This window comes from Cajanus cajan, chromosome 6, assembly GCF_000230855.2.
Source record: "Cajanus cajan strain Asha chromosome 6, NIPB_CcT2T_4, whole genome shotgun sequence".
Lineage (NCBI taxonomy): Eukaryota > Viridiplantae > Streptophyta > Magnoliopsida > Fabales > Fabaceae > Cajanus > Cajanus cajan.
In genome coordinates this window covers 51,519,962-51,540,047 of record NC_138522.1, presented here as the reverse complement: position 1 = coordinate 51,540,047, position 20,086 = coordinate 51,519,962, and the positions used below count along the sequence as shown (strand labels likewise).

General features: G+C 30.0%; 1 protein-coding gene across 1 annotated transcript; it reads right to left on the bottom strand.

Annotated features, from left to right (window-relative positions):
* Positions 1 to 2,294: 2,294 nt before the first annotated feature.
* LOC109790672 (pleiotropic drug resistance protein 1) lies at positions 2,295 to 10,106 on the bottom strand. The gene is made up of 24 exons (XM_029269707.2): positions 9,652 to 10,106; positions 9,411 to 9,531; positions 9,206 to 9,294; positions 9,029 to 9,113; positions 8,776 to 8,935; positions 8,593 to 8,669; positions 8,421 to 8,474; positions 8,252 to 8,342; positions 7,809 to 8,110; positions 7,433 to 7,714; positions 6,899 to 7,215; positions 6,652 to 6,812; positions 6,254 to 6,357; positions 5,989 to 6,145; positions 5,808 to 5,915; positions 5,556 to 5,719; positions 5,062 to 5,394; positions 4,409 to 4,699; positions 4,248 to 4,331; positions 4,022 to 4,155; positions 3,632 to 3,859; positions 3,364 to 3,535; positions 2,859 to 3,113; positions 2,295 to 2,745 (listed from the first exon to the last, which is right to left on the bottom strand). The coding sequence occupies exons 1-24, from the start codon at positions 9,969 to 9,971 to the stop codon at positions 2,488 to 2,490; spliced, it is 4,347 nt and encodes a 1,448-aa protein (XP_029125540.2). The 5' UTR covers positions 9,972 to 10,106; the 3' UTR covers positions 2,295 to 2,487.
* Between the last annotated feature and the right edge of the window lie 9,980 nt (positions 10,107 to 20,086).

Here is a 20,086-nt window from a genome sequence, read left to right as displayed (position 1 = left end):
TTCTTGTTACATTTTTGCACCAATCAGTACATAGCTTCTTGGCTTGTGTGCTTCTCACTTCTGACTATGAGCCATAAGGGTCGCTTCCTTGCGGTTTTGCCTGATTAATAAAAATTGCACTTTTTCTTTACTTGGTTAATGGGGGATTTAATCATGTGGGGATCTCAGTAGTGCATCATGTAGTTTTGTTTGAAAACCACATTCTTAGTAATGGACGAGATATTGCTGACAATTATGTGATGTACTTGAACTATTTTAGTTTACTACTCTACAGGTATTCTTTTCAACATGCTTCAACAATAATTAATTCTATCTACTTTTGGTTCTTCAAAGTGTTTGTGCGTCTCAAGCACCAGAATTCAAATCTTTTCCTGTTAATTCCGTGCCCAATTTTGATAAAGAGCATGTCCTATTTGAAAAAAATTACCTATACTGTTTTTTAAATTGTTAAAACTACACTTTATGCTTTGACGAGTTAAATCTTTTTCATATATATATATATATATATGTAAATGAAGTTGGTAAACTTCCTAAATCCTAACAACACTCGTGTCTATCTCTTTTATTACTAAATTTCAAATATTAAGAGTAAAAAGGGAGAATCCTAACTAGTGGCATTATGGCATTATTCTGATCCCCACATGTAAAATTAAATTACTTAATTCATCATGATTAAAAAAATAATTAATTTAGTTGATATTAACAAATTTATTTTATTTGTATTATATTTTTTAAAATTATTCTTATACTACTTTTTTTAATTAATATTTATATATTTTTTAATTAATTAGAGTACATGTCTTATATTATTTTTTTTAATTAATACTCTTTTTTTTAATGTATGTTTTATATTATTTATCTCTTAGATAATATTTATCTTTCTCCTAATTAATTAACGTGCATAATTTTTAAAGATATTATAATTAATATATTTTACTAAATTAAGAAAATATATTTTAATTGAATATATTTTAGTCTAAAAATAATTAATATATAAGATAATATGAATTGAATTTTCTATAAAAAATAAATTATTATTATAAGTTGAGTTTTATAAATAATAACATAGGAAGTATTATCTTTAAATATTCTACATAATTTAAATAGTCTTCTTTTTTGTTTTTGGAACTTTCAAAGAGTTTGACTCGGTTTAATCAATAATTTCATCGTAACTATCCATGCAAGCTTGAATCGGTGACATTTAAGTTGTTATTTTTAAATTTGAAGTTTAATTCAGGATAATTTGTAAGGGAAATAAAAGGCAAGAACATTAACACTACATTTGACATTTCAATGAAAAGAAAATAGATGGGAGAAAGACACAATGACTGGAAAAAAAAAAAAAAAAACTCTAACCTACTACATAATTTACACTTTACATAAGTATGAAAAATTGCTGAAAAAAGGATAAGAAAAGTGATAGAACGAGGAGTGAAAGTGGGGAGGAGATTTACATGCTTTTTTATTTTCAGAAATAAAAAATATTTTTATAACATAAAAAAAGTAATTTTATGACGAGAAAAACAGACACAAAATTATTTTTTCAATTATTATATTTTTATGATTAATTTATTTCCTTTCACTTTTATTTCACTCATTCAAATAAGCGAAAATAGTTTTTTCTATTTTTTCTTATTTTTATTTATTCAAATAATACAAAATTTTCTATCTCTTCTTTCTTCTTCTTCTTTCATTTCTTATTTAATAATTTTCAAATATTTTTACATCAATTGTAAACTTATATTTAATTTTGTGTGTTTGAATAGGTGTTGACAAAATTGATTTTGAAAATCTCATTTTGGTACATGTTTGGATTCTCATCCACAAATCTCAATGGATCAAAGAAATAATTATTTGTTATTTTTAGTACGTTTTGACGTGAAAAATTGTTAAAATGTGCATCACCAACGAAAATTCAAACACGCACTTAGTTACAAAATAATTTTAGAATTATGTGATTTATGCTTGAATGCTTTTATTATAAAAATAAGTCGGTAGTAAAACTTAATATAATATTTTGATTTAACACAAAAAAGTTACTTAATCAATTCTAAATTTAAAATCAAATTCCTCAATGAAACCAAACATAAAATTTACCAAAAATGATGTTAAATGATATTTAATCATGTGGAATCCAAGGCAAAACCAAAGAAGCAGCCGCATGACGTCACTCTTGTAATTATATTAAACAGTGAGTGAGTGTGACATAACATTGTGAGTTTAGTACTCTTTCCCTAATAAATGGCACGTTGCCTTACTGTTATTATTGACCAGATTGATTAAAATGGAATCAATTTGATGAAGATGGTCCCATAAATTATTTTCTTTGCTTTTGTTGGCTTTGCATTTATCTCTTGCTGACTCACTCTTGTTTTTCACAAGCTGCAACATGCACATTCACATATCCCTTTGCACAACAAAGGAGAAGTGCATCTATGTTAAACAAAATTCTACAATGTCATTTACAAGTTGTATAAAGTAAAAGGGTCATCTCTTTTGGAAACTGAATGCCTTAATTGAGAAGGCAAAGGTGAATCCAAAAAGCAGTGAAAACCCAACAACCACAACTGCAGCTAACCCTAAGAAATCATCTCTATACCCAAAATAACTCCTAACAAACTCATCCACAGTCTCTCCAGTCTCTATACGTTCTTTTATATCACCAAATTGTGATGTAACCAATCCATATAAGGTCCAAGACACAGGACAAATCCAAAAGTACCATCTCCACCACACTGGCATCCTCTGTTACATAATAATAATAATACCCTTTGTCAGTTAATAACTTACTAAGTTACTATCTATATGTACATCATGGGCTGGTGTTAAAATGAAACTAAAGGGACACATAAACTTACTGTTCTTGGGATGACGAATCCTGAAAAGAGGTTCCATATCAAGTAGAACCCAAATGAAACTATTGCAGCAATGTTGTGATCCGGGGTAAGACCCACAGCCATCATCCCATAAAAGGTGAAGTATAAAAAGGTGAAGAACATGAAGAAGAGATACCAAAAGAACTTGATGAAGGTCCATTCAAAGCCAATCATAGCATACACTATGATCCCATACACCAGGGTCTGTATGAGTATATATGGGATCTCAATGGCAACCTGAATATTACAAATATGGAGAGTGAGTTTGCTTAAATTTCCCATTTTCATTCAGCTTCATAAGTAGTGTTCTATAACTAAGGAAACTCTTTGTCATTTAATTGTTGGAGTCTGTTTGGACATAGCTATAAATGTTTTTAAGAACTTCTTTATATGTTCGGTAGAAAAACTTTCAAAAGCTTTTCTAAGTTCGTATCCAAAATAGACTCTTAATATTCTTTAATTATTACATGAGAAATTTCATGCGTACCTGTCCAAATGCATATGGTAAAGCTGAGTACATTCCAGCTGCTCTTTCTCTATAGAAGACTGTTCTCTCAATGGCTACAACTGGTTGCACAGATGTAGAATTTTGTATCCCAATGAAGAGGACCGCAGCATACATGGATCCCATTGCATTGAATAGATCTTGTTTTCTTTGCCTGCATCAAAAGAATATATAAATAACGGTAATAATAAAAAAATAGGAATTTAGAAATAGTGCAAGGAAATTAAGGATAGTGGCTGCATGTTGGTACCTTTTGGAGCCAATATCCCAAAATATTGTACCAAACAATAAGGCTATGGTCGTTGTGAATAAGAGTCTCACTGCACTATATGGGGGATTTCGCCAATATGATAGGTGTTGTTTCCAAAGGCAGGCCATACATTGTGTGAAGAAAGTCTGTGAGTACGTCGTGGGGAAGTACAAGTCTTTAGAACCAGCTGGAGGTGTACTAAGTTCCCTGATCAAGGCCTTGTTTCTCCTGAATTTAATTGTGCAATATTGGTTAACCATACAAAGACATATTAACAGTAACAAATGCTTAAGGAGCACTGCTTTCACGTAAACATCAAAATAAAGTTTCCCGTTATGGATTACTAATGACATCATATGGTTTTTGCTTTGAATTTCAAGTTTCTCCTACCTATATAGGTCAGAATTCTTGTATAGTTCAGCGAAGTTAACTCCAAGAGCTTCTTCTTCTGCTTCTGATGTAACCTCCAACATCCAAGTGGCAGGATTATAACCATTCTTAATTTTTGGCACCCCATTAATTCCCTATACCAAGCACAACTTGATGAACAAACTGATTGATAATACAAAAGTATTTAGCGCACAACTTTTAATTACTAATTAGAGATTGTGCAGACCTCAAAGTAATTGATCAGATGAGAACAATGCTGGCCTAAAGGTCCCACATATATTTCCTCACCTCCACGCTTCAAGAGAAGTAGCTGTAACATAACAATGTAGATGTTAAGCCTTGAGACACTGAATTTCTGTAAGCAAGAAATGGAAAAGGGCCACTGACCTCATCAAAAGCATCAAATATATCAATGCTAGGTTGGTGGATGGTGCAGACCACGGTTCGCCCTGTATCCACTGTATTCCTCACTGTTCTCATGACTATAGCAGCAGCTCTTGCATCAAGGCCAGAGGTAGGTTCATCCATGAATATAATAGATGGATTGGCAACAAGTTCAACTGCAATTGTTAACCTCTTGCGTTGCTCCGTGGAGAGGCCATTCACTCCAGGCAATCCCACCAGGGCTTCTCTTAATGAAGTCAGCTCTACAAGCTCCATAACTTCCTCAATGAACATCTACAACCATTCAATAGGATCCATAAGCAATTGAAACACATTCAACACTTGGAAGCAGGTACAACACTACAATGTCATTTTTTGTGTGTGTACTAAGAAACTCAACATGAGCATGAACAGTTCTTATTAGGCACAAGCACAACCCATAAAGAAACTCAAGATTTCCTTATTTCAATTAGTGATTGGATTTTCCAAGTTTTGTTGTCTGTTAATATTGAGTCTATTTGGATACAAATTAAAAGTTTTTTTGAGAGTTTTGTTACATGGAAAAGCTCTTTATTTTCAGCAAAAGAGCTCTCAAAAACTCTTCTATACTTGTATCCAAATAGATTCTACCTATGATCTAATATGCATAACTTTACCTGTCTGGTAGCAGAGTCAACCTCAGGCGGTAAGCGGAGCCATGCAGAATAAACCAAAGACTCATAGACTGTAACATGAGGAGAGTGGATATCAGTCTGCTCACAATATCCTGCTATGCGAGCAAAGGTTTCTTGCTTTTTAGGGTACCCTGAAATAGTGATTTGCCCTAGAATATACCCTGCTGTTTTCCTTCCAGATAACACATCCATTAGAGTTGTTTTACCAGCCCCACTTACACCCATTAGAGCTGTCAGAACTCCTGGTCTAAAAGCTCCATTAACACCCTTCAACAGTTCAAGTCGAACTTCAAGAATTCCTTGGTTTTTCATTTCCTGCAAACATAAATAGAAATAAGGATCCACTTCCAGGGAACTGTAGAAATATATTAGGAGAAATTATACTTGTTTTATCCAAAAATAGGTAAGGTAATCTTCATAAGCCACAATGTTTTGCTATGCGCACGTAGGATGACTTATTCTAATGTTCTATGTACCTGTGGCATGTCCACTGCATATCTGATTTCATCAAAAGTAATAGAAAGGGGTGTGAATGGAAGAACCATCCCTCGCTTCCTACTGTGATCACGAGCACCGATGCTGCCCACTCTTGCTGACAATGTTCTTGAGGACACACTTCTGCGACTTTCGTTCCCTTTGTCTGCATTGAAATTATACATAACATGAATATGTGCAGTTCAAATAGAAAGAAAAATGTGAGTGAATTGAACTTGTAAGTTGTAACCCACCAGAAGAGCCTTTGAATCTAGATGATAGTTCCATGATGTGTTCGTTTTTGCCAGCATTTCTCTCAGCTAAGGATTCTTCTGATATAATTGCTTGGGGTTTACCATATGCTGTAGCAAAATGTTTTAGTTGTTAGGCTTCTTCTGATATTATTGAAAGGTACGTGTACTGTAAGGTACTTACGGTCAAGATAATGTAAGGCCAAGGGCAAAAGTAAGTTGAATAGTAACATGTATCCAATGGAAGCTCCAACTCCAATCCAATACCAGTATGCTTCAGGGAAGATCCCACGTGACTTCAACACCTTTACTCCTAATGGTTCTGTTGAATTAGGCAGAGCCTGCAATGCAATTCACATATTGTCAAACACTTATCAAGATTGTTCACTGGTTATACATTTGTATTCTCATTCATGTTTCATTTATGATAATGTGATTTTATTTCTCACATGTGACCAGCTCTTTCCGAGGAATTCATTCACAGCTATAGCGTTCTGTGCATACATCATGGGCGAGAACCAATAACCCCATAACCACCACTTCTTCACATCAACTGTTTCAAAAAGAAGGTATCTGTTGTTAGATTTTGATATCAAAATACCTTGGAACATGTGTATTTAGGTAGAGTTTAGTTTTCGTTAATTGTGTTTAAAGCCTTTTACACAAATAGTGCAATATCAATTAGAAGTCAACCATAGCTGTGACTTTTAAAGTAAGTATTACAAAAGTCAGCCATATTATGGTAAGTATATGATTGGATGGTAGTATAAAAAACCTTTACATTTTAGGTGTCTTTTAATTAAATTTATTTAAAGATAAACCGCATTATCATTTATTAATACTTCACCTCTAGATAGGATAAATCCACCCATGACCATAACTGCAAGTAAAGCAAATGACCCAACTGTGTTTGCAACAATGATGTTCCTCCCAACTGCCCCCATAAATCGAAAAAGTGCAGATGCCATTTGGTTTATACAAACAAGTAGAAAGTACTGCTTAAGGAATCTGGCATGAGGAATTATTAGTTAGCACACTACAAAGAAAACTTTGAAGTTTATGCATTAAAAAGAAAAATGAAAAATGAATCTCACCTTTCAATACTAGGATCAAATCCTATAACATAGTAAGTCATCACAACCCAAATACCAACTTCCACTAAGGTGATAGGAATCTTAAGGATCCATGTAGGTAGAGAGTATGCCCAAGAAGGAAAAAAGAGAAGGTCCCTTTGCTTATAGAATACAGGGAGTTTCATGATGGACATGGATAGCTCAGAGTATCCGTTGAACATAATCACAATTAGTACGAAGAACAGTGCACCCATAAAGATCCCGCCATCAGTTTCCGTGTCCCGGTGCATCTCAGTTCTCAAGAACAATGTCATTGTTACGAACCCCGTTAAAATCAACTGAAAATGAATGAAATCAAACATGAATTAGTCTAATTGAACTAGCTAACGCTAATGATTGAAGAAATGAGAGAACATGTTTGGATACAAGTCTAGAAGAACTTTTAAGAACTTTTCAATTGAAAAATACTCCTTATTTTGAGTAGAGAAGTTCTCAAAAGTGTTTTTAGACTTTATTCAAACAGACTCAAAATATTGAAGCTAGAATAGTGCTTACTTGCCACATCTTGAAAATATAGACAAATGAGTTCCTTTTCATAAGCAAGAATTCTCTTGACACACAAGCTTTCAAGAGTTCCTTCTTGCAAACGCCGTACTTGTTTTTGGTTAACAGAGCAGGGTGGCCTTTGGACGTGTCAAAAGGAGTGGCGAGTTCATCACCAAGTTTTCGACCAACGTGAAACGACTGAAATGCTTCAGCAAACTCTTTAACAGTGACGAAGGTGTATGACTCATCTTGTTTTGCCCAATATTGTTCTTGATCTTTTCTTGATGTTACCTATCATATACATGAACATAAACAACTGAATGTTGATGTTGTTTCTTTTTAAGGATGAAATGAGGAAAACAAGTATAATGAAGCTTAGAGTTACTTCTTGTAAAAAGTCTGCTACTCCTTTCCTATCTGGACATTTGAAGCCCATGAATTCAAAGAATTCGAGCACATTTTCCCTTGGACCTTGATACACAATTTGTCCATCTGAGAGGAGAATTATATCATCAAATAACTCGTAAGTTTCTGGTGCTGGTTGGAGAAGAGAGATCACAGCCGTTCCATTCAGAATATGGATAGACTGTCTTAGAGAATTAACCATTTGAAATGTGGTAGAACTATCCAAACCAGTGGATATTTCATCCATGAAAAGTGCTCTTGCTGGTCCAACTAGCATCTCACCTATAATTCATTGGTCACACACATTAAAAAAAAAAGAAAAAAAACTTGGTAATTGATAGTCACATACACAGTTTCACAAAAAATAAAAATAACATCATTTTATATTAATTACTAAACAATTAACAAGAGCTTGTTGTTTACCAGTTGTGACTCTCTTTTTTTGTCCGCCAGAAATACCCCGAATCATGTCATCCCCAACCATGGTATCAGCACAAACTTCTAGTCCCAAAATCTGCCAAATGTTACAACTGAGTTTCTACCTTCTTTTTTCTTAAATTCATCTACAAATTTGAAGAATTCATTTTGCTACCTTCATTATATAATCTGTAACTACATTGGTTTCTTGGCCTTCTAGTGCTGCTGCCTGAAAATTTAGTATGTTTAGATTAGCTACCTACATATGTAACATATTCACTGTGGACTTAATTTGAAAAAAAGCAAGAGGTTATAATTAACATTTAGTAATTTCTATCTTATCTCACTTTCATATACATATCAATGTCAGGATCTGGCTTAATATTTGCGGCCTTCTCTCTTCTAGATAATTCTGCAAGCATCTCTGCAAGTTGCACAAATTGAAAATAGTTCAATCAAAATTAAGTCTCATAATCCTTTAGAGTCCAGACACCAAGATTGACTACGTTGTTTTCAAAGGGCTTACAGACCATAACGACTTCCAATCCCTTGACACCTTGCTGAAAAGGCCAATGTTTCTCTGACTGTCATTTCTCCTATGTGTAGATCAGCTTGACTTATGTAAGCTGATGTTCTCTGAGGCACAAATTCCTTCATCCCATGACCATTATACAAAACTCGCCCCGAAAACTGCAATATAGAATTGAATGAATCAAAAGACTTAAATGATTCTGTTTCATCACTGCAATTAAGAGCAAGTCTCACATGTTCAGATGTCCTTACTTTTAGATCTTTACCAAGTCTTCCAGCCAGTGCCAACAATAATGTGGTTTTTCCAGAGCTTGGAGGGCCTAAAAGCAATGTCATTCTGCATAAAGCCAAAACAACAATGTTAAGAAAAAGACAGTTCTCTATGAATCCTTCGTACCAATTCCACAAAGGTCAACTCAACCCTCTTACCTTTTAGGCTTGATGATTCCACTGACATCATGAAGAACTGCGAATGGCTTCTTTCGACTGGGAATAAGGTGAAGAGAATTGAGGAACCCCTTCAGAAAGAGATAGCAAATGCGTACATAGTACATACATTTAAATTGTCAATGTTCTCTACCTCAAAAAGAATGTCACAACATCCAAATCTATTGACCATTTAATTCATGATTACCTCCAACAAATTAATGCAGAAGTTGAAGATTGTAGGTAGTGCCCTACTTCCCACATGAGCTTCAGCCTCAACATTCAAGTGCTCAAAACGAACTTCAATCGTGGGAATTTCAAGTCCAACACTGCACATTCAACAAGCACACAAGACCTTAAAGATTTATTACTTTCCTTAACAAGTTCAAGAGTAAAAAACTTAAACACAGTCGCGCACATACTCAGAACCACCCATGTTAGTAGCTTACCGATCAATGCGGTTTCTTAATTTCAACAAGAAGTTCTCATTATCCTGTTCTGCAATCTTGACCAGCCTCTCCACCAAGTTCTTCCTCTGAAGTGGACCAAGTTTGTTTATATCAATCTCTGTAAGTTGACCTTCTGACTCAGTGAGAATTCCTCTAGTCATGCGTAGATAGGTGGGGAGTTTCTCAATTGCAGCCCATTTAAGCTCTTCTTCATCATCATCCCTTCTTGAAGACCCTGAAAACACATCAACAACACTGCTTCTCCACATGCTGGAGCTCCCTATGCGTGCACTTGCCACTCTCAGTTCACCACTTTCCATCTCTACCTTTCTTTAAATATATGCAATCAAGTTCTGATGAACTATGTATTATAAACTTGTCATATGCAACTATTGAATATGGCCGTTCGTGGTTTAAGAATGAAAGAGTCGCATAACATAAATGGAAATGTGTTATGTTGTGGCAACAGGAAGAAGAGGTTGATGGAACCTTAGGAATGGAAGCACCTACTTATATAGAGATGAAGGATTCACAGAGTCAATCCTATACATGAAATCTTCTGCGTTGGCTCAATAATGTACATTTCTTATTAGAAAGATTTGAAATCTCTCACGTTAGTCACTAGTATGTTATAACAGGAAGGAAATATTTAAAAATATATATATATATATGCTGAGCAATGTGTATGGAATCAATAATAGAAAGTATTATCAAAATTACATTAAATTTACATTTTCCAATAATAACTTTCTACTTTTATATCTTAGTTAGTGAAATATCGTTATCCAAAAATAAAATAAATGAGTTTTATATAATGGTTAATACGCATCATTGTTATTGTAAAAAAATTATGCTCTTCAAAATTATTGTTAAAACAGTAACTTTTAAATCCTCAAATTTAAAGTAATTTTATTTTTAATTCTTTAAATTTAAAATGAACTTTTTTAGTCCATATAGTTTTAAAAAAACCCTGTTTAGTCCTTGTATTTAAATTTTGTCAGAAAATCTGTTAAATACTATTATATAAAATTTACTTATTAAGGTCTCTATTAGTGAAAACATCTTATTAAACTTAATTGATGTTACATAACATTGATGATCTAAAGACTAAAAATAACAGTTTTAAATTTGAGAAAATAAATAAATTTATCCAAAATTTGTAATATTTAAAATATATTTAAGAAAAAATTATTATACAAATTAATAACTTTACAGTGTATACTAATTTTTAATTCAATAATAATGTTAAAAAAAGATTTTTTATACGTGAATTATTTATTTTTATATAAATAATGATAGTCTTATAATTATTTTACATATTTTCCTCTTGTAACATGGCATATTATATTAGTAATTGAATCATTAAAAAAAACATCATTTCAATGTATATTTTATTTTTTGAGTTTAATGATCGCATGACAAATTGACAATGTAAAGTAAGCATTGTCAACTAATTATCAGATATTATTTTTGTTATAATTTTATCAAAATAGTGATTTGTGATTCGATGAAGTCTATTTATTATTAGAGTATCACTTACTTATTATTTTTAATTGTAATAAAAATGAAATTTTATTTTTGAATGCATTAAATAATAATATTTTAGTCAAGATAAAAATAAAATCTTATCTCTTCAATATTATTTAAATCTAATAAAATTTTTACTAATAAAAAAATCAAATAAATTTATAAAAAGAGGGAGAGACTATATATATATATATGTATATATAAAGGCACCAAACACGTAGAGGTAGCGTTGGCTATCTTAATTTGTCTCCTTCGAACAATAATTGATCAACCATTATTGACATCATCAAATTCATCTTTCAAGTCTTGTTAATACTTAATACAATATTAACTCCGACCAATGAGGGAGAAAAAAAATCAATTTAAAAGAAGCAGAAAACATTTTGTGAAAAAAATAATTATCTTGTGTAAAAATAAAAAATAGATTAATCGGTATTCTACAAGAAATGGATCCTTCCGAGTTAATTGGAGATTGGCAAATGTTCTGAACCCCATTTCCAAAAATTAAAAAAAAAAAAAAATTGTTCTACATGGCATGATCTATTATTTCGGGAGTAATAAATTAATAGATGGAATATCTACTTAGAATACAGAACCCCAGAAATTTAGATTCTCTCAATAAAATATTTTATTACATGTAATTTAATTTTAGGAGTAAAAAATAAGACAATAAATGGTTTTAAAAATAGGGTTTACTAGATTCGGGATGATTAGCCTTAGAAGGTAATAAGAAGTGAAGATTTGCATATGGGTCCTCTCATAAATGGAAGTCCCAAGTTATAAGGGCAACTACTTGCCGACCTCACATATTTTATTTTATAAAGATGAGGGCTGCTTAAGCAAATTACAGATTCTGTGGAAGCAGACCAAGAATGACTTCCTCCTCACACTATTCAATTCATTATAACAAATTTAAATGGTTAGTTTTTAATTGATATTTAGTTAATTCTTATTTATTATCCCCTTAAATATATTTAATTAAATTTTTATTCCAAATAATAGATATATCAGTAGAATTAACCCTGATGACTTATTAATTTTCTATCGAAGCTGTTTAGACATTTACATTGAAATATGATAACATCATATATATCTTGGAGTCTTATATAAACAATTAAATTAGAGTTGTGATTTAGGCCCAATCAAGAAAGCTATATCAATAATTTTTTAATTATTAAATATTTAAAATTATTTAAATATTTAAAATTTAACTAATATTTAATTTTATAAAATTAAATTTTAATATATATATATATATATATATATATATATATATATTTGTTTAAAATCAATTTTATCTATGATAAAAATTAAATTGCCCTATCAAAATTAAGAATTAAAAAATTTAAAAATTGACTTGCACAAATAAAAGATCTAAAGAATAATGAAAATTAAAATTAAAATAATTCAAAATTCTAAAAATTTTAAATTTCTTAAATTTTTAGAATTTTTCAACCAAATACACCATAAAATTAAAGACTATGAAAAAGAAGTCTCATACAAACTTAGAGAAGAATGATGAAATTACCATTGTACCACTTTAATAATAATAATAATAATAATAATAATAATAATAATAATAATAATAATAATAATAATAATAATAATAATAATAATAGGTTGAACTCGTTTTGCCTTTTTAAGTTAGAAATTTCAACTCAACCCACTGTTAATGTTTTGCGGGTTGGGTTGATTAATTCATCGAAATTTATTAAAAAATGATTAAGAAATCTAACTTTATGTGTTAAGTCACAAAAAATAAAAATATAGAAAGTAAAAAACATAAACCCTTGATATATTCGTCAATCATAGATAAACACAAATAAATCATAATGATAGTATAATAAGCCATTCAAATATTTCAATTTTAGAATTACAAACAAAACAAAATCCCAACTTGATGAGTTAATCCATTTTCATTTATTGAAAAAAAAATTAGTATAATCTCATATTTAATTTTTAAAACTTGAAAAATAAGCATTGCAAAAAAATTTATATGTTTTGACTAAATCCATTAAGGACTCAAAATGATATAGAGAAAGAAAGAGAAGACTTTTTATATGAAAATGATCTTATTCGTAAGCATAAGAATATAGTCAATTTCACCATTATATAATAATACATTCAAACTAATAACATAACACATCATAATATAACTATCATTATTGTGGTTGTCATTACTACTATTATCACCATTACCATAATTATTATTATCACAATGATCATTATCACAATTATCATTATCGTCATCACTATTATTATCATTTTTGTCATTACCATCATTATTATTATTACCATCATCATTACTATTGTAAACATTAACATTATTATAAATCAGTATTTATATCATTATTATTATCGTTATCATTATTATTGTTATTATAATCACTATTAATGTGACAAAAATAATGATGTTGATAATAATAATGACAATAATAACGAAAATGAACATAATAACAACTATAATAATAATTACGATAATAATTTTAAATAAACTTTTTAACCTTAGTCCTCTATTTTTCACATTAAAAAAAAAATCCTTGTGTAATAGACTCTATATAAGTATTGACATCCGAACCAATACCAAATACCAAATAAATGATAGAAGACAACTTCTATTGCCGATCAAAGTTGTTGGAGATCAGCAGCCGCGAATTTGCGTCATTTCTTACTTCACTTGTAATAATAGAATACGCTATAAGAAAATAAAATAAAACACTATGCTATATGAATATGCAACAATATATAATATATATTCATATAAAGTATAGACTAATGAAATATGATGTATATAGCTTAATTACTCAACATGATCATATATATTTGGTTGGAAAGAAAGGTTTGACTTGAGATTATTGTTATCATAAAATGAAAAATTGTGTGTCCCGTGATATTATTTTCCACGTGGTATAAGCACAATTAATGTTGTTGTAGGGTGTGGATTCAAATGATAAGAAGGTGTGACCGGAAACCCGACAGATGAGTTGTGTGGATCTAGGATTAAAGAGATAGCATGTGTACCAAAATCCCCATGGATCCGGTAAAAGATCTGTTGGTCCATGGGTCAACGCTTATATTTATTATATAACATAATTACTATTATTATATTTCCTACAATATTATTATTCACCACTAATCTCTGTCCATTCATATCATATATGCATGTGCTGGCTTAGCCTTTGCTTCACCTAAAAAACATGTTTATGTGTTTCGCATCATCATCACCTTCACGAGATTTTACCTCCAAGAGTGTACGTGATGAACTAGAATAATTCGAAAGTAGTAACACCAACAAACGCACGAGTATAATGATCAAGGATTAATATTTAAATACGAGATCGATCGACATGGGTAGCATAAATATATATCAAGCAAAGCAAGCTTTAATTAGCAATTTAATGGCTCTTATTGTAGTGTACGATCGAAGATTAATCCTACAATAAACCAACCGTACGTAAGGAAAGATGTTAGTATCTTAAAAACGAATATTAGTCTCCTCTAAAAGGTGACAATATATACCTCGTAAGATAAAAATTATTTAAATAAAGAGGATTATTTTTTATTGAGTATATGTTGTTTAAATTTGATTCACTCAACGTGTTTTAGTAGCTTGTAAATTAATACATTTATATGTGATGATCAGTTTATTTTAGTATTTTCTAATTAGTTTTAGGAAGGCACTTCAAATAGGTTTTAGCTTATAAGTTAATATAATTTTTTTTTTAATTTTTTCTAACTTATTTACTTAAACTATCTTTTTTATATTCATTACTTATTGCATTGTTTATTTTCAAATTTAACTAAACCTTTGGTTCTGAAATGATTGGTCACTAAACAACAGCTTTGAAATTATAAAAGAAAAATTAATTACTCTTATATTTTAAATAATATTATTAAAAAAATGTTCAAATATAATAAAATTAATTTTATACAAAAGAGGTTTTTATAATAGATAAAATTATAATTTATTTTAGTGAAAAAAACACAAAAAATAGACTACTCTGTTTCTTTCAAAACTATAATATAGATCACTAGCTATGCTTTAACAGGATTAACCAAAATTAACAAATCTGCGCTATTCTTTTATATCTTAAAAATTAAAATTAATTTGTTGTCCTAATTTTTAATATGGTCAGTTTTTTAGAGAAAAAAAAGGTATTGAAGTGATAAATATGTTATATCTCGCTATCTTGTAAGAAGACTTCGGTTCAAATTTTTATGTCACTATAGTATCAAAAATTAGAAGTTTTCCAAATTACAAGGGATCTTATAATGGGTTCAACTCAACATGTTAACTTGTATAACCTATTAAAACAGGTTGGATTAGGTTTTATTTTTTTAATTTTCTAACAAATATAACATGTTAATTAATCCAACCGGTTAAATGATGGATTGAGTTAACTTGTTGGGTTGATTTATATTTTTTTCCTTTACTTTTTACCTATTGATATTAACTTACAATATTTCATTTGTAATTTATTTGTTTATTCAAATTTATTTGTGATTTATTGTATAGTTATTGTATTGTTTATGGAATTATTATTTGTTGTTGTATTGTTAGATTTGTTTTAATATCATTGTTGAATTTATTTTATTGTTATTGACAGACTTATTTAATACATTTTCTAGATTTATTATTAGTTTTGCAATATTTTTTATTTTTAATTATATTTGATCATAAATTTGAAAGAGAAAAAAAAAAGATAAACAAAATAAAATTAGCTTATAATTTTCTAATAATTGATGGGTGAATCCAACTCAATTCACAATCTATCATGAGTTGGAAGTGGTTGAGATTTCAACCCAACGAAAAAATGGACCCAATCTAACTCAATATGTTTTTTTAACAAGTTAAAAACGGATTTAATTGAGTTCACTTGTTTATCACTTTTGCCATTTAGTATTTAGCATAGGAGTTAATCCAACAACTTTATTTGTAAGGATGTCCGTCAAAAGTTATATAAAAAAAAAAGCTAAAAAAAAACTGGTTTGTGAATTTGACTTGTGTAAGGCCTCGTTTTGATAAACTTCTCCAATAAGCAATTATGTTTGAGTAGTTTTTGTTTGGTTTAAAAACTAAAAGGTTATAATAATTAAGTTATGAAGAATATATATTTTGGTGAAGAACAAACAACAAAACTTGTTAATTTTGCTAGAGACAAATACAAAGGTCTTAGTCAATTTATTATCAATTCTCGTGGAATGACGACCGAGGAAAGATGTTGTGCAGACTTTTCTCTGATAAAATTAACTGTTAACTCCCTTTGTCCAAAATAATACAAACTTGGGAGGAAGAGAATCCACTCCTTCATAGTTATAAATATGCTTTTCAACTTCTCAATTCTCATTAAACAAAACTCATATCTCACATCACTCACCACGTAAGTTAACTTGGTTCTTGTTGCTTCTCATTTTTTTTTTCTAAATAAACATCAGTTCAGGCGGAAAAGTTTTGTTTTGTTTTGTTTTTATCTGTATTTTATGTTATTTTATCTATTCAATTATACAATAAGGTACTATGAATTGAGTATAAAACAGAAAAAAATACATATATAAAAAAATATAACTATTAGAGACATGAAATATCTCATCCTTCTAATACATAATAAAACTCTTTTAAAAATATTTAACATAATATATATATAAGACTTGAATTCAATGTCTAAAATAATTTTGTAGAAATTGATGCATGAACATGAAGGCAGAAAATGGGAATTTTACTCTAGCATATTCCATGCATGCGTAAGTGATTTGCTGGGAATGTTTAATGTTGTATTGATCCAAACAAAAATATGATATCACTCTCATGACTTAATGTTCCATTTTCATAATAAATTAAACAGGCTTCAGAAGGCATCAACCAGGAGAATCAAATACAGTACCATTATATATAACCCAGCTTTCAAATATTAGATATCAATAATTAAGTAAAACAATACTTTTGATTTTATGATTAAAAAGTTATGGCGTCAGTAGTCCAACGTTTAGGATAATTGACGCAATTATATACTAATACTGTAATTTTACTTTTCCATTTTTGCCAATTATTTTTATAAAGTCCACTCTTTAGGTAATACATTTTTCTTCGTATTAATTCTAGGGGCAGGTACATTAACTTCCTCCAACTATATTCTCCTTGTTGACTCAGTATAACATTTCATTATCACAACCATATACTATATATACATGACAGCACAGGTAAGGTGACGAACAAAAAATATTTATGATAAATAATATTATACCATTTTCCTATTCCTAAGCAATGTTTTATCTTACAATATAAGACATAAAACTATACATTCTAGGTAATACGTACGTTTTTCTCGTTGAGAGCAGGAACATTAACGCCCTCCAACTATATTCAGCAAGTTGACTTATTACAATATTCCATACAATCATAAACGTTATATAGACAATACATACATATATATATATATATGGATTAAAAAATAGACAGCACATATATATAAGTAATGAATAATATGACAGGTAGGGCATGAGAAGCAGAAAAGAAATAAGGTACGTATGATCCTTTGTACATGGACATGGTGGACAACTTGGAAAGTTTATATAAAGATAGAATGGGAGACACAATCAACATGGGAAATACGAGCAATGGTAGTAAAGTAGTACATGCTTCTGTCCCAATGCTAGCTCAATCATTTACGATTGCCTTCATAATGACAACCCCTAGCTAGCTGGGCTCAGAGCAAGAACTTCCCCACCAAGCAAATCTCATAACTACACGTGTATATCTAATGTATAGCACAATTAATTCTTCACTTTTCAAATGGGGCAAAAATTAAAATTGAAAAATGTTCAAGTTACATTTCATTTTTGGTTGAAGATAGGAAAAAAAAATGAATGAATGTATGATAATATATAATAATAATTCAATATAATAAGATCATCTTCACGACACACCTCAACTTTCTCATATCACCATAACCACCCTACTATCACTCTATTTGGATCTGCTTCAAAGATCCACATTCACCCACGTCCAGCATAAGCTACAATTAATATATAGCGTTGAGTTGGACGCATGTATTTACACTCCTAGAAGTTGGTCAAGTGCGGAAAACAAAGTTTCGCATTTTGCAATCTCTTAACATGTTTCTATAGAGGTAATTAAATATAACATTTTTTTTTTAAATTTGAAGGCTTTTTTTAGACTTAGAGTGACATGTTCCTTTACCTTAAAATTACCTTAAATTAAATGAATAGATATGTGATTGAAAATACGGGTCGAATCCTTCCTAATCTGACATTAATTTTTTCCCTAGGCCCTATATGATGTTTCCGACAAGGCTGATGATATATACACCTCCATTTTTTTTATACATACACCCCCTTTTTAAAAAAAAATTAAATTCCTAAATTATCCTTAATATTATTTAGAATAAAAAAAAATTATTCTGGAAAGTTTTTTCGGAGGTGTATTTGTTCATAATTATGAAAAGTTCTTTCCCGAATACTAAAATTACTATTCTAGAAATAACTTTCCATCGAAATAATTATGGAAAATACTTTCCATAACACTAAAATTACTATTGCAGAAAGTTCTTTCCAGAATTATGGTAACAAATACACACACTGGTAATATTCCGGAAAGAATTTTTCGCAATAGTAATTTTAGTGTTACGGAAAGTATTTTCCATAATTATTTTGACGGAAAGTTATTTCCGGAATAGTAATTTTAGTATTCCGGAAAGTACTTTCTGTAATTATTTTGACGGAAAGTTCTTTTCCGAAGGCTCATGATATATACACCTCCTATTTTTTTTTATAAGTACACCTTCTTTATTTTTTAAAAAAATTATAAAATATTATATATATATTTTAATTTTATACTTTTAACTTTCAATTTTCTACTTTTTTCTTTTTTTTTACACACTTTTTTTTTCTCTTTCAATTTTTACATGCTACCAAAATAGATGGGGTGAAAGAAAGATAACAGGGTGCATGTAAAAATTGAAAAAAGAAAAAAGAAAAAGAAAGAAAGATTTGTAAAAAAAAGTATTAAATTAAATGTTGTGAATGTAAAATTAAAAAAAAAAGCAAAAAATTAAGAATATTTTAAAATTTTAATTATTTTTTTTGAAAAGGAGGTGTATATATCATCAATTTTTGAAAAACACTTTTCAGAATAAATTTTTTTATTCCAAATAATATTAAGAATAATTTAAGAATTTAATATATTTTTTTAAAAAAGGGGTGTATGTATAAAAAAATGGAGGTGTATATATCATCAACCTTCCCACAATGAATTCCCAAGTCCCTCCTAATTGCTTTTAGGCCCATACTGTCCGCAAGCCTATTTCTCAACTGGCCTTAAAGGATGATGAGCCAGAAGAACCGGATGTGTGGGCTGCAAAATTACAGCAAAGCAACTTTGATTATTGACAAATTTGGAGATGTGAAAATTTAAAATTTGAACCTTAACCGGTCTGACCGTAGTCTTACTGGTTCAGAGGTTTGACCAAAAAAACCAGTTGGCCCATATCAGATTTTCTGAGTTAGTGACACGTCTGATCAGAGAGACTTGGACGAGCTGTTTCACACCGATTCTTGATTCAATCGATTTGAGTCAATTTTTAAAATTATGTTCACTATTTTAAACACAATTAATATTCGTTATTTTTTTTTCTTTCTATAAAGTAACATCATTTATTATATTTACACTTAATTCTATTTCTCTTACTATATGTCAAATAGGTTTGAGAGCGTTGTATGGTTCAAAGATATCATTATGCATTCTGAGACTGTCAAGTTGGCCATGGCCAGTTAGTGGATATGGAGGTATAGAAACAATATGATTTTTCAAGGTCCGCGTTGGTCAATGCTTTCGGTACCAAGGAAAGTGCATGTTTCCCTTGCTGAATTGAATTGGTGGCTTAATTATAGG

Bases quoted from the DNA above. Each gene is read 5' to 3' on its own strand.
- LOC109790672 (XM_029269707.2), bottom strand. From the start codon at position 9,971: ATGGAAAGTGGTGAACTGAGAGTGGCAAGTGCACGCATAGGGAGCTCC. The intron at 6,146-6,253 runs GTGAGAAATAAA...ATTGCATTGCAG, and splicing joins TCGGAAAGAGCTGGTCACAT to GCTCTGCCTAATTCAACAGA. The intron at 4,700-5,061 runs GTAAAGTTATGC...GAATGGTTGTAG, and splicing joins TTGACTCTGCTACCAGACAG to ATGTTCATTGAGGAAGTTAT.